We start from the raw sequence: 15,716 nt of genomic DNA, 5'->3' as shown, positions 1-15,716 counted from the left end.
AAACTCTATTCTGACTAAACCATGTGGTATGATATTTGAAATGACAGATTTGATTAAATGAATTACGCAAGTGACTGGAGCTTCAAACTTTGCACTTAATCTGTGCCGGTTTGTGCCATTGTGTGCATGTTTGGCTCCTTCCCCTGCCTCCCCTCTGAAAGTCCCTACCATGGGGGCGGGGTCTGCCAGGCTCTGCCCAACCACTAGGGGTGGAGACAGGAGCTTGTGGTTGTTATACCCTCAGGCTGGGCAGGGGAAGGGGGTGGAGCCCCAGGAGCAGGGTGGCGGGTGGGGTGGGGTATAGTGGGGGCCGGGTGTAGGAAAGGAAAAGTTTGACTGGGTGGTATCACAGGGAGTCCCGTCATTTGAGTCAGGGCACACATGCCTCAGCAGTGAGAGGCTCCACTCCCGTTGGTTGGCCAGCATCCCAGGGTAGACGCAAAGACAGAGAGAGAGAGAGAGAGACTGAGAGGACTGAGAATAAGAGAAAAAGGAGGAAAAGAAAGACAGCAAGAAGACAAGTAGCCTAGAAAGTGGGAAGAGGAAAAGCTCCAAAGAAGTGGAAGAGTAAGTGTCCCTTCATAGAAAGGAAAAGTATTTGGATTTGACTTTTGGTCAGGGTGGCCCCTTAAAGTTTGTTCTCCCGGTAGTCTATTTTTATCCTGAGTGAACGTGAGAGCTGAGCGGTGTGTGTTTGGACTTGACAGCCATGGCGGATCCAGCAGGCTTGCAGCAGGAGCGAGTGGCTCTGACCGAGGTGTCTGACGACGACGAGGAGGTGTCCCTGGTAGCCGCAGCGGTCCAGCCCACCACCGACAGCGATGAAGACGACATTTCAGAAGAAGTGGACCTGGTGCTGGCCACGGGCACCAAGAGTGAGGCGCAGGTCAACGGGGTCATGGTGCTGACCCTGCTAGACAAGATCATCGGGGTGGTGGACCAGATCCAGCAGACCCAGAACGGGCTGGAGGCCAGACAGCAGGACATGGAGAAGTCTGTTTCTTGCATCCAGGGAGAGCTGGCCAAGCTGTCCAAGAGCCACACTGACACGGCCAACACCGTCAACAAGATGCTGGGCAAGGTGCGCAAGGTCAGCGTCAACGTGAAGACGGTCCGCACCAACCTGGAGAAGCAGGCGGGCCAGATCAAGAAGCTAGAGAGCAACGAGAACGAGCTGCTCAAGAGACGGCACTTCAAGGTTCTCATATACCAGGTGAGAGTGGAAAACGGAGGGGTGTGTGGTCATACATGTTTACCAACAGGCTCTGAGGACAGGCTGCATACAGGTGTGCTATCTGTATTTGACCAGTTTGCTACAGCAGGAAAGTAATCCTGCTGGAACAGGAAATGTGAAATAGTAAATGAATTAGAATTCATGGACATTTTTGGAGGGGTTGATACCTTTTTAGTTAGGATAAATCAAGTCTGACATTTTTTAAGTGGAAATGACAAACTTTAGAAGCCTTTTTAAACCTTGAATACAATACAATTTTCATTTCCTGCTGCGCAGGAAAATTCTCTGCGGCAACAGAGTGATAAAATGAAGGTAGCATATATGTAGTTTAGTAATGCTTATCCATGAAAGTTATTAGAAAGTGTTAGCAGTGAATCAGTGTTTGAGTGGATCAAAAGATGGATACACAGCCACTTGTGTATGGTAGATTGTAGCAGTGGGTTGCAGTAGGCTGCTTCAGATGTGGGGTGGAGAAACCTTGTACAAGACCACTAGATTCCACCACAGGGTTGGGTGAATTCTCCATGATGCATGGGAAAATCATGAGCTGGTGCGAAATACACTCTGAACTTTATTATAACGTTACAGCAACTGTTTTAACGTTCTCTCACCAGAGTGAGTGGCTCCTCACTCAGGGATGAGTTTACCCTGGTACTGCTCTAGCTGGTATACTTGGCCAAAACTATTCGGCCTCAGGCTTTCCATGTCCGGTGAGTTATTTAGGACCGGGGAGGTATTTAGACCAGTGAGCTATTTAGACCTGTGAGTTACTTTGACCAGTGAGGTATTTAGACCAGTGAGTTACTTAGACCAGTGAGGTATTTAGACCACTGAGGTATTTAGAATAGTGAGGTATCTAGACCGGTGAGGTATTTAGACCACTGAGGTATTTAGAACAGTGAGGTATTTAGAACAGTGAGGTATTTAGACCACTGAGGTTTTTAGAACAGTGAGGTATTTAGAACAGTGAGGTATTTAGCCCACTGAGGTATTTAGAACCGTGAGGTATTTAGACCAGTGAGTTACTTAGACCAGTGAGGTATTTAGACCACTGAGGTATTTAGAACAGTGAGGTATTTAGAACAGTGAGGTATTTAGACCACTGAGGTATTTAGAACAGTGAGGTATTTAGAACAGTGAGGTATTTAGACCACTGAGGTATTTAGAACAGTGAGGTATTTAGACCAGTGAGGTATTTAGACCAGTGAGATACTTAGACCAGTGTTTTTCAGCTCGGGACCTCGAGGACCCCTAACCGTACACATTTTTGCTGTAGGCCCGGACAAAAACACCTGATTCAACTCATTAGAGGGCTTGATGTGTGGGTAACGTATACTTTCTTGTAAAACATAATGTCAAAGATTTCAACATTGGAGTTACGTGCATGTATCCCAATTTAGGATTCAGCCCTTTCTGAAAAACTCCAAACACTGTCTATCAACAGGAAATTATATAGCACATATTGGCTATCTATGTTAAGTGTGTTAGTTATTAGTGATACTCATCTTAGCCCCACTGGACACATACTGGTTGAATCAACATTGTTTCCACATCATTTCAATGAAATTACATTGAACCAACGTGGAATACATGTTGAATTGACGTCTGCCCGGTGCTGTAGTTTGCATGAAGAATGATACATGGAGTGAGTTCATTGACCTTTCCCAGACCATAGTGTCTTATGGTTGACCAATGCGGCTAATGCTATATAAAGCCAGACCTGTGGAACCAAATCATAAGATGACACCATAAACACAGTAGTATCGGTGGTCCACATGTGATTAAGCCAACGCCCGACCTATGACGACTGATTGTGACAGATAGTTGAAAGCCTCAACACAGTGTAAGATGAAGACGTCATTTTAGTCCTGAAGCGGTGCCATGCTGTCTATTCATCATGGCCTAACTGGCTGGAAAACCCACAATAAACGCTGTGTGAATATAGAACTGTGGAAAGAGTCAACTCTACTCTACTATAAGTAGTTGTAGCCTCCAACTATATGCTCTTCGTAAGGCTAACCAAGCTGCTTTCAAAGCTGTTTCTTTTCATTCCGTGTATTTTTCTACTCACTTTCTGCATTACCATCGATTTCCAGAGTTACAATTTATTTGTTTACAGTATGCGCTTGGGGGTATTTATCTTCTCTTTACTTGAGCGTATACAGTGAGTGAAGATACAGTACATATATTGTTTCATGCTCAAATAATAACTTGCTTATGCCCTGGCATGTATTCCTACATTCCTCCCTTACATGTACAGTTGAAGTCAGAAGTTTACATACACTTAGGTTGGAATCATTAAAACTTGTTTTTCAACTACTCCACAAATTTCTTGTTAACAAAACTATAGTTTTGGCAAGTCGGTTAGGACATCTACTTTGTGCATGACACAAGTCATTTTTCCAACAATTGTTTACAGAGAGAATATTTAATTTATAATTCACTGTATCACAATTGCAGTGGGTCAGAAGTTTACATACACTAAGTTGACTGTGCCTTTAAAACGCTTGGAAAATTCCAGAAAATTATGTCATGGCTTTAGAGGCTTCTGATAGGCTAAATGACATAATTTCAGTCAATTGGAGGGGGACCTGTGGATACGTTTCAAGGCCTACCTTCAAACTCAGTGCCTCTTTGCTTGACATCATGGGAAAATCAAAAGAAATCGGCCAAGACCTCAGAAAAATATAGTTGACCTCCACAAGTATGGTTCATCCTTGGATGAAGTTTCCAAACACCTGAAGGTACCACGTTCATCTGTACAAACAATAGTATGCAAATATACACACCATGGGACCCTTCAGCCGCCATACCGCTCAGGTAGGAGACATGTTCTGTCTCCTAGAGATGAACGTACTTCGGTTTGAAAAGTGAAAATCAATCCCAGAACAACAGCAAAGGACCTTGTGAAGATGCTGGAGAAAACAGGTACAAAAGTATCTATATCCACAGTAAAACAAGTCCTATATTGACATAACCTGAAAGGCCGCCCAGCAAGGAAGAAGGCACTGCTCCAAAACCGCCATAAAAAAAGCCAGACTACAGTTTGCAACTACACATGGGGACAAAGAGCTTACTTTTTGGACAAATGTCCTCTGGTCTGATGAAATAAAAACAGAACTGTTTGGCCATAATGACCATTGTTATGTTTGGAGGAAAAAGGGGGAGGCTTGCAAGCCGAAGAACACCATCCCAACTGTGAAGCACTGGGGTGGCAGCATCATGATGTGTGGAGGTGCTTTGCTGCAGGAGGGACTGGTGCACTTCACAAAATAGATGGCAACATGAGGAAGGACAATTACGTGGATATATTGAAGCAACATCTCAAGACATCAGTCAGAAAGTTAAAACTTGGTCGAAAATGGGTCTTCCAAATGGACAATGACTCCAAGCATACTCCAAGTTGTAGCAAAATGGCTTAAGGACAACAAAGTCAAGGTATTGGAGTGGCCATCACAAAGCCCTGACCTCAATCCTATAGAAGATTTCTGGGCAGAACTGAAAAAGCGTGTGCAAGCAAGGAGGCCTGCAAACCTGACTCAGTTACACCAACTCTGTCAGGAGGAATGGGCCAAAATTCACCCAACTTATTGTGGGAAGCTTGTGGAAGGCTACCCGAAACATTTGACCAAAGTTAAACAATTTAAAGGTAATGCTACCAAATACTAATTGAGTGTATGTAAACGTCTGACCCCCTGGGAATGTGATGAAAGAAATACAGGCTGAAAGAAAGAAATATCCTGTGACGTTCGTCGTTAAGGGTAGGCGGGATTGAAGTACATCATATTTTATTAAAAATGTGAACCAGCCCCCCCAAAAAAACAATACAATGAACGAAACGCTTCATTGCGCAAAATACATGCAACCAAACAAAGACAAGATCCAACAACTGAAGGTGGAAAAAAAGGGCTGCTTAAGTATGATCCCCAATCAGAGACAACGATAGACAGCTGCCTCTGATTGGGAACCATACTAGGCCAACAAAGAAAAAGAAAACCATAGATATACAAAAACTAGAGTACCCACCCTAATCACACCCTGACCTAACCAAAATATGGAGAATAAACAGGGATCGCCAATGTCAGGGCGTGACATCTCTCTACTATTATTCTGAATTCACATTCTTAAAATAAAGTGGTGATCCTAACTGACCTAAACCCGGGATTTTTTACTAGGATTAAATGTCAGGAATTGTGAAAAAAGTTTAAATGTATTTGTCTAAGGTGTATGTAAACTTTCTACTTCAACTGGATGACTGTCTCTTTGTATTGCCTTCTCCATAGCAACAAGCGGGGGTACCTTTCCCCTGTGTCTCAATACAGAGTAGCCTAATTACATAGTACCCGGCTGTATACCTCCCAGTCACACCACTCCAGTGTACATACATAATGTCCTAGTCAAGCAGAGGGATTCCGTTATGATGAGTGAGGGAAAGGGAAGGGAGTCTGAACAGTCCCTCTCTCTGTGGCAGCCTGCTACTCCATGGGCTGGTGTTTTTTTAGCCTTGCGTGCTGCAATGTCTGTCTAATGGCTTGCAGCTGGCAGCCTCATGACAGGGCGAGACTTTGGGTAGTTTGCAACCTGGCTGGGGGCAAGTTCTGTGATGTCTTGTCTCCTATTCAGACCTGGGTACAAATACATGTGCCTTTGAGTATCTGGTATTTAAAATACTTTTTTGTGTGTATTTGAGTATTTTCCGATACACCGCCCAAAACAAGTACTTTTATTTGAGTATTTTAATGGTTATTTGTAAAAAAATATATAAAAAAATAAAAAAATAGTATAAATAATTGTATTTCACAGCGTTTTCAAATACACTCAAATAATATTTTCAAATATCTGTGTTAAATGCATGGGAGTGTTTTTTAGTGAGTGTTTTTCAGTATTTCAAATACTTTCCAAGTACATTTCCAAATGCATAAAAATATTACATTTCTTGTCTTTTCAATTAAAATATATCTGAATACTTACTTTGAATGTATGTGAAAGTAATTGAGATATTTTAAATTGTATTTGAACCCAGTTCTGCTCTCATTAGCTGGCATGATTACAGTACAGTATATCAACCAGAGGAGAAGAAAGCAGAGGAAGGACCTATTTGGAAAATCTATTTTTGCCTAATGCCTAAATTATATATTTTGTCTTTTAATCTTTAGAAATGCCTAAAGAGGAGGTCAATATAATGCCTTATAAAACATTGACATATGTTCACACGGTCTGCTTTTTCTGAACATAATTAACTAGAGAGAGTTAAAGGTACGTCAATATCTGGTTGCTGGCTGTTGGAGGCCATCTTGATCAGTTTATTCTAGAGTGTCTGCATTGGCTTGCGGTCTTGTTTTCAGATCCCCTTCCTGGAATGTCCACTGTGGCACTAGGTTACACTATTGGTTACACTATTGGCATTTAGCAGGAACCCAATCGGAGACGGCCGGTCTTAATAAATTACCTCAGTAAAGGAGGGGCCCCCTGCTGTTTGACACACTGCTCCTATCGCCCAGTCCCGGATTCTGTCTGAGGCATTCTGACTTCTTTTACAGTCTGTGTGCGTGGGAGCAACCCAATGGGAAGTGAAAAGTATTACAACACTTTTTGGTTTCTCTGTTTACTGATGCCTTGTCATTCCCCCAAATTCATGCTTCATCAAGTTCCAACAAAGCCATGGATGGAGCTGAAAATTCCTGTCACATTTAGTTCCTCATCCTCTCCATCACCTGTGCTTTGCCATTCAAGACAACTAATACTTACCGTTGAACTGTGTTAACCTTGACTCCCATATTACTATATGAACTTTGACCCCTGTGTTACTGAATGTACTTTCTGACTTTCAGAATGGTGACTGACTGAATGCCACTGCTGCTACTGTCTGAACTGTCAACTGTGACTCCACTCCACACCACTGTTACTGTCTGAACTGTTAACTGTGACTCCACTCCACACCACTGTTACTGTCTGAACTGTTAACTGTGACTCCACTCCACACCACTGTTACTGTCTGAACTGTTAACAGTGACTCCACTCCACACCACTGTTACTGTCTGAACTGTCAACTGTGACTCCACTCCACACCACTGTTACCGTCTAAACTGTTAACTGTGACTCCACTCCACACCACTGTTACTGTCTGAACTGTCAACTGTGACTCCACTCCACACCACTGTTACTGTATGAACTGTGACTCTACCAGTAGTCAGTCGTATGAACTGTGGCCTTCATGTTGCCGTAGTCCTACACGGTTCAGTCCCAGCTCTATTTATTGCCAGCGACTGCACGGTGTCGCGTTAAATGATATCGGAGGAGCTTGGCCAGAGTGTCAGCATGGTGAATCAATACTGGCTCTGAGTCAGGTTTCACCTCTTTCCACTGTCTCTGTGGCAAACGCTCTTAGCTCGTTGGTGTGTGTGTGTGTGTGTGTGTGTGAGTGAGAGGTCAAGCAGGGAAGATTCCCATCTTCTATGCATCAATTGCTTGGGTAGGAACATGCCCAGTGCTCACAGGACCCTGACAGACTGCCTTCGAGCCAACAGCGATAGCTTGAGGCTCAGCTCTCCACAACTAAGCCCAGTTGGGGCGAGGTCATGGCGGATAGCCTTGACTCCCTCCCCTCACTGTCCGACGACGTAGTGTTGGGGGAGATTGAGTTAGGGGATGATGAGGATGACGATGGGATTAATCTCACGGAGATCCTCGAGATTACGACCACGTTCTCCCACCCTCTCAGGTCAGCTGACCTGACGGCCCGAGAGTAGTGGAGCTGCCCCTCCTCCAATGGAGTTTGGGCTCCTTCATACAGTATCTGCAAGCGGGCTCAGGGCCCGTCAAGGGAACTATACGACAGAAAGAGACGCCAGTCACATGCAGCCCCAATAAAGGAATTGCTCCTTGCGGTACCCAAGCATTTAGAGCTCTCAACAGGACCTCTTTACTGTTGAGTAATATCCGGCTGAGTTACTGGTGGAGGTGAGGAAGAAACTGAACTCGAACTTGGAGACCCTAGACCCAGATTGGGAGGAGATCTGTATGATTACTGACCATAGCATCCGTGCTTCCGGTAAGTGTCAGCCAAGGATGTGGTTGTACCATGAGCCTAGTGGTGGTGGGAGAAATGACACTTTGGCTGAGAATATCCAGCTTAACAGGCAAAGAAAAAGTGGACCCCCGGGATGCCCGAGCGACACCAATCCTTTCCCTCCTCATCTTCGAGCCCCCTGATGACCAGTGATTTTTACATTCGGCAGTTACAATCCTGCTTATGACTAGTCCTGGCAGTTATCGTCATGCAGGGCTTTTTTTTAAATGTGTTTATTTAACCTGGTAAATTGACTGAAAACACATTCTCATTTACAGCAATGAATAGTTACAGGGGAGAGGGAGAGGGATGAATGAGCCAATTGTAAGCTGGGGATGATTAGATGGGAATTTAGCCAGGGCACCAGGGTTAACACTCTTACAATAAGTGCCAATAGAGAGTCAGGACACCTGTTTAATGTCCCATCCAAAATACAGCACCCAACACAGGGTAATGTCACCAATCACTGGGGAATTTTAGACCAGAGGAAAGGGTGCCTCCTACTGGCCCTCCAACACCACTTCCAGCAACATCTGGTCTCCCATCCAGGGACTGACCAGGACCATCCCTGCTTAGCATCAGAAGGGTGGCAGCGTGGTACGCAGGGTGGTACGCAGTTGGCTAAGTGTAACATAGCAATTATCCATCCTCACTTGGAGAGAGAGGCCTAGCCAGTGAGAGAGAAGAAAAAACAGGCCTGCCAGCTACTTATGCACGCTCTATGTTTTTACAGTTGGTGCGTTTTTGTCGTGGAGCAGTTGTGTGACTATATCATCGCGTCTCCCCTGCTCGCGAGAGTGTGAGGAAGACAATTATGCTTGAGAATAACCAGATGGTGGGAGACTGGCTCCTTTTATGGTCTCTCACCACATTCTCCACTCTACCCGTCTGTCCCCAACAGACGCATCTGATAGGTGCTTTCGAGAGAGTAGGCGGTCCTAGCAAACCCCACATGTGATACATCTCATGTCCATTATCAGAGAACTGGGGTTAGGCAAATAACCTTATGTTTTCAACTGCTGATAGTGTCAAGTGTTAAGTCAAGTGGGGGTGGGTGTAGGGGTGGGGGGGTGGTTACAGTACGAGTTACTGTAAGTCAGAGGATTAGCTGAGTATCTTTGCATAGGTGGATGCACTCGTGATCCACTGCGAGTGTGTTTTCCATTTGTGCATGTTCCCGTGTTCCATGTTCTGTTTGTGCATGTTCCCGTGTTCCATGTTCCGTTTGTGCGTGTTCCATGTTCCGTTCGTGCGTGTTCCATGTTCCATTCGTGCGTGTTCCATGTTCCGTTTGTGCGTGTCCCGTGTTCCATGTTCCGTTTGTGCATGTTCCATGTTCCGTTCGTGCGTGCGTGTTCCGTGTTTTCGCGTGTGTGAGCTTGTGCTGGCGTCAACCACAGCTGTTCTTCTCTCGTGGGAGTGCTCTCTGAGAATAGCCACATCCTTTCATGTGGCTAGAATCAGGGAAACACTCTGACAGTGATGCTTTATAATTAAACCTGGATCGACGGGAGAACACACGATCCCCTTGCAACAGCAGGGTGTGGCCATACTATTGGACACCGACACCCAAAGACAAATCTCCCATTTGTTATAGAAGAGGAAATCATAACAAATCACATAAATGGCCTCTCCCATGTAGTGCATAACCTATGCTATAACCTATTTAGGTTTTTCCCTGGAGAGAAACACATGCCACTCAAACACTCTGTCCTTGTGAGAGAGTGTGAGGAGGAGAGTGTGAGGAGGAGAGTGCGAGGGAGGAAGAGTCTCTGAGGGTCCCAGAGTCCCAGCAGCAGCTGACAGTGTTGTGGCAGGCCTAGGGCAAAGCTACATCTCATCGGCCTTTTCTCAACTACAAATGTCCCTTGACCCATCTTCTATCATCCTCTCTCCTCCTCCTCCCCTCCTCCAGGGATGCTTCAGAGGTGTCTGTGGACCAAGGCCTCCCGCCCATCTGATCATTGCATTGAGGGTGTGGTACGGGCTGTCAGTCCACTCATTCATCTGTTATTGAAAACTCAGGATCTGTGTGTCTATGATGGACGAGCCTCTTCAGCATCCATGTACTGCTCTGGCATGGAGTCAGGGGACAGTGACAGTCCTGTCTCTGACTCTATCACAGGGGACATCCAACTTCTCAGTTACAGCTTGTCTCCCTTAGTCTCTGTCCCCAACCCCAGGCAAACTTGGCAGCACTTCAGAACCAATTACCTCAAGCTTGTGACCTCTCTATGGTCTAGTCAGACTCACTGTGATCACTGTGGGGGAACCGGGGAGGGGTGTGATGATGGCGTACAGTAGGGTGGAGAGAGAGAGGAACGAAGAGATAGACAGCAGCACCAAATTAGTACGATCCCCTTGGATTCTCCCACTTTACCTCACTCACTCTCTGTCTCTCACCGCCCTCTGGGTCAACCTCTCCTGTCATCCATACTCCTACACCCCCCCCTCCACCCCCCCAGTCCACTCCAAACCACAGGCTCTTTCTGTTGGCTCTCCTTCCCATCATCACCATCTTTATCATGGCCCAGGATCAGACTGGAACATCCTGAGTCCACTCCAAACCACAGGCTCTTTCTGTTGGCTCTCCCTCCCATCATCACCATCTTTATCATGGCCCAGGATCAGACTGGAACATCCTGAGTCCACTCCAAACCACAGGCTCTTTCTGTTGGCTCTCCCTCCCATCATCACCATCTTTATCATGGCCAAGGATCAGACTGGAACATCCTGAGTCCGCTCCAAACCACAGGCTCTTTCTGTTGGCTCTCCCTCCCATCATCACCATCTTTATCATGGCCCAGGATCAGACTGGAACATCGCGAGTCCACTCCAAACCACAGGCTCTTTCTGTTGGCTCTCCCTCCCATCATCACCATCTTTATCATGGCCCAGGATCAGACTGGAAAAGCCTGAGTCGACTCCAAACCACAGGCTCTTTCTGTTGGCTCTCCCTCCCATCATCACCATCTTTATCATGGCCCAGGATCAGACTGGAACATCCCGAGTCCACTCCAAACCACAGGCTCTTTCTGTTGGCTCTCCCTCCCATCATCACCATCTTTATCATGGCCCAGGATCAGACTGGAACATCCTGAGTCCACTCCAAACCACAGGCTCTTTCTGTTGGCTCTCCCTCCCATCATCACCATCTTTATCATGGCCCAGGATCAGACTGGAACATCCTGAGTCCACTCCAAACCACAGGCTCTTTCTGTTGGCTCTCCCTCCCATCATCACCATCTTTATCATGGCTCAGGATCAGACTGGAACATCCTGAGTCCACTCCAAACCACAGGCTCTTTCTGTTGGCTCTCCCTCCCATCATCACCATCTTTATCATGGCCCAGGATCAGACTGGAACATCCTGAGTCCACTCCAAACCACAGGCTCTTTCTGTTGGCTCTCCCTCCCATCATCACCATCTTTATCATGGCCCAGGATCAGACTGGAACATCCTGAGTCCACTCCAAACCACAGGATCTTTCTGTTGGCTCTCCCTCCCATCATCACCATCTTTATCATGGCCCAGGATCAGACTGGAACATCCTGAGTCCACTCCAAACCACAGGCTCTTTCTGTTGGCTCTCCCTCCCATCATCACCATCTTTATCATGGCCAAGGATCAGACTGGAACATCCTGAGTCCACTCCAAACCACAGGCTCTTTCTGTTGGCTCTTCCTCCCATCATCACCATCTTTATCATGGCCCAGGATCAGACTGGAACATCCTGAGTCCACTCCAAACCACAGGCTCTTTCTGTTGGCTCTCCCTCCCATCATCACCATCTTTATCATGGCCCAGGATCAGACTGGAACATCCTGAGTCCACTCCAAACCACAGGCTCTTTCTGTTGGCTCTCCCTCCCATCATCACCATCTTTATCATGGCCCAGGATCAGACTGGAACATCCCGAGTCCACTCCAAACCACAGGCTCTTTCTGTTGGCTCTCCCTCCCATCATCACCATCTTTATCATGGCCCAGGATCAGACTGGAACATCCTGAGTCCACTCCAAACAACAGGCTCTTTCTGTTGGCTCTCCCTCCCATCATCACCATCTTTATCATGGCCAAGGATCAGACTGGAACATCCTGAGTCCACTCCAAACCACAGGCTCTTTCTGTTGGCTCTCCCTCCCATCATCACCATCTTTATCATGGCCTAGGATCAGACTGGAACATCCTGAGTCCACTCCAAACCACAGGCTCTTTCTGTTGGCTCTCCCTCCCATCATCACCATCTTTATCATGGCCCAGGATCAGACTGGAACATCCTGAGTCCACTCCAAACCACAGGCTCTTTCTGTTGGCTCTCCTTCCCATCATCACCATCTTTATCATGGCCCAGGATCAGACTGGAACATCCTGAGTCCACTCCAAACCACAGGCTCTTTCTGTTGGCTCTCCCTCCCATCATCACCATCTTTATCATGGCCCAGGATCAGACTGGAACATCCTGAGTCCACTCCAAACCACAGGCTCTTTCTGTTGGCTCTCCCTCCCATCATCACCATCTTTATCATGGCCCAGGATCAGACTGGAACATCCTGAGTCCACTCCAAACCACAGGCTCTTTCTGTTGGCTCTCCTTCCCATCATCACCATCTTTATCATGGCCCAGGATCAGACTGGAACATCCTGAGTCCACTCCAAACCACAGGCTCTTTCTGTTGGCTCTCCCTCCCATCATCACCATCTTTATCATGGCCCAGGATCAGACTGGAACATCCTGAGTCCACTCCAAACCACAGGCTCTTTCTGTTGGCTCTCCCTCCCATCATCACCATCTTTATCATGGCTCAGGATCAGACTGGAACATCCTGAGTCCACTCCAAACCACAGGCTCTTTCTGTTGGCTCTCCCTCCCATCATCACCATCTTTATCATGGCCCAGGATCAGACTGGAACATCCTGAGTCCACTCCAAACCACAGGCTCTTTCTGTTGGCTCTCCCTCCCATCATCACCATCTTTATCATGGCCCAGGATCAGACTGGAACATCCTGAGTCCACTCCAAACCACAGGCTCTTTCTGTTGGCTCTCCCTCCCATCATCACCATCTTTATCATGGCCCAGGATCAGACTGGAACAGCCTGGGGCCAGCTAGCTACATGGACTGTATCTATTGGCACAGTGCAGCAGTCTGTTGTCCTCTACTGATTATCTCCCTCTTCTCTCATATCTGTTCTGGCTTTAGGAGTAGTTCAGCCAAGAGCACTGAGCTGTCATTCATTTTGTTTTTCTTTCCCTTTTATACTTGGGAAAGATCAAAAAGCGCTGTGAAAGGTGCACTTGCATAGGTTTCACATCACAGTATCATTCCCTGGCTTGAAAGGATTCTCTCTGCCTTTGATCTAACTTGTGTAAAAGGATTGTGTATTATTTTAACAATGTGGTTCCACTCTTGACAAAAGGGGCGTACGCCTTCCCTTGTTATGGTTCTTTGTGCTTTTTGTCCTGTAACTTCATGTTTCAAGATCACAGAATAGTTCTTTTCAGGTCTTTATATTCTCTTGTCACAATATTGATAGAATTGATGTCCTAAAGAATGCAACGTATGCCTGATTTCAAATCAACCCCTGGCCCCTAACACAAGACACGGATATAGAAGGAGATGTACAAAGATGTGACTGGATGGGTTCAATCATTTAGCTCCACCTAATAACTCAGAGAGCTTGGTAGAGTTTCAGCCATATTGCTTACACAGTTGTGTCAGATCGAGGAGGGCTTTGCCGTGGTCTGGTCTGGTGGTAGTGCCGCGTGCCACTAAAACCCGACTACATACGCCCTCCAGCGGCGGTGGTTCTATCCACCTCTATTCTGTCCTTCTTTACACCTCCCTCTACCGTAAGAGTCCCCGACTAGATTCCGAGTGGATGGTCTGTGGGGACGGAACATGAATATAATCATTTGTACACTGCAAATTGACAGAATGAATCCCAAACAGACCCCCGGTCCACCCTATCCACACCAAGTCACCCCCAACAAATAATAAAGGGTAATGAAAAGCCATTCTCTTTCTAATCATTTCTTTACATAGAACAATGGGTTCATCAAGGTTGATAGATCTGTCTCATAGCTAGTATCTGGGTGTCATGGCTGTGTGAAAGGCTTGATAAGGGATTCGCTGTTAGACAGTGTTACTCTTGCGTACAGGGTTTTATATCACTGCCAGTGGGATATGTGCAGCAGAAAGAGGACCCCTGCTATTCCTGAGGCTGAAGGCCAGTGGCCCTCAGACACTGCCAACCTGGACACTCAGTATATTAACCTGAAACCACTGTAGTGTGTGTCTCTTTGTCCATGCCTATTTATATATTAGCAGTAGACTTTACAGCTGGAGCACATGCAGCATTGTTAACAATGTGCATGGTTCACGCTGGGCTCATTTTGACACCGTTGGGGGCGAGAGGTGGGGTCCTGTTGGGAAACAGCATCACTTGTTGTGTCGTCTGACTCGCAGACCCACAAGACTGTTGTTTCCTGCTACCCATTAGCTAATTCAGCTCACATCCTGTCAATGAGTGCATGTGTGTGTACTTTTGTGCGTGTGTGTGGGTCAAAGCCTACTCGTGCACTTGAGGACCGAATTATTAAGGGGACCAGACGAAGTCACTGTGAGCTGCACTTATTAAGAGATACAAACATGAACTACTCGTATGACCCAGACGTCTACACTGGGCTCAACCACCCACTGCCCTCTTGGCTTACAGAGCTCGCTCCCACAACAGAAGACGATGATTTGCCAGGCAAGCTAAAGGTCAGGGCACCTGTCCATCCGCCACTCAACGTTCCTGGGTTGGTCAACAGATATTTTGTTCCGATTCCAGTCCACAGAATTGTGGGCGCTGGAGCAACATGTTACTTACTGTACGTTGTAGCCTACGCTCTAGCCGCTACTTCAGAAGGCCACTGCCAAGATCGTAATAACTCGGCCCAATTTGTCCCAGAAACCGTGTAAATGAAAATCTGCTCTGGTGCTTTGATTATAAATACTCTTGCAACGATGTAGAATGGAATGGAATGGCGGCGGGTCCTGTTTCATAGAGTGAGACTGGATTTAGCCACCGGCAGCACAGAATGATGGTGTCAGTGTATGTGGGTGTGTGTGTGGATGTGTCTCTGTGTTTCTGTATCTCTGTGTGTGCACACCGGTGTCTTTGCGATTGTGTGTGGCTATTCAGATGTCAACATCTAAACACAGTGCATGGCATATTTGTATTCAGACAGTGTGTCCTGCAGTTCCAGGTGCAGCTGTGTTAGCTGGTGACATGTCGCCAATACTGATGCCTGCTGCTCGGACTGTGTGTTCCTGGCACTGGCCTGTGAGTTATATCCTGTCACTGAGATCTAGGCAAGGCACTGGGTGGGTTATGGCCACTCATAACTCTGATTATTAACCTAGCA

The 15,716-nt window shown here is 46.5% G+C and overlaps 1 protein-coding gene across 1 annotated transcript in view; it reads left to right on the top strand.

Annotated features, from left to right (window-relative positions):
• The first annotated feature begins 338 nt into the window (after positions 1–338).
• LOC109898426 (caveolae-associated protein 1) overlaps positions 339–15,716 on the top strand; it is a 28,933-nt gene continuing 13,555 nt past the window's right edge. Inside the window, exons 1-2 of the mRNA XM_020493385.1 lie at positions 339–567; positions 708–1,213. Of these exons, the coding sequence (XP_020348974.1) occupies positions 710–1,213 (504 nt within the window). The 5' untranslated portion in view covers positions 339–567; positions 708–709. The remainder of the gene's footprint in view (positions 568–707; positions 1,214–15,716) is intronic.

Source organism: Oncorhynchus kisutch, linkage group LG10 (genome assembly GCF_002021735.2).
Source record: "Oncorhynchus kisutch isolate 150728-3 linkage group LG10, Okis_V2, whole genome shotgun sequence".
Classification (NCBI taxonomy): domain Eukaryota; kingdom Metazoa; phylum Chordata; class Actinopteri; order Salmoniformes; family Salmonidae; genus Oncorhynchus; species Oncorhynchus kisutch.
The sequence above is the reverse complement of the archived record's forward strand: the minus strand, read 5'-3'. Positions and strand labels throughout refer to the sequence as shown.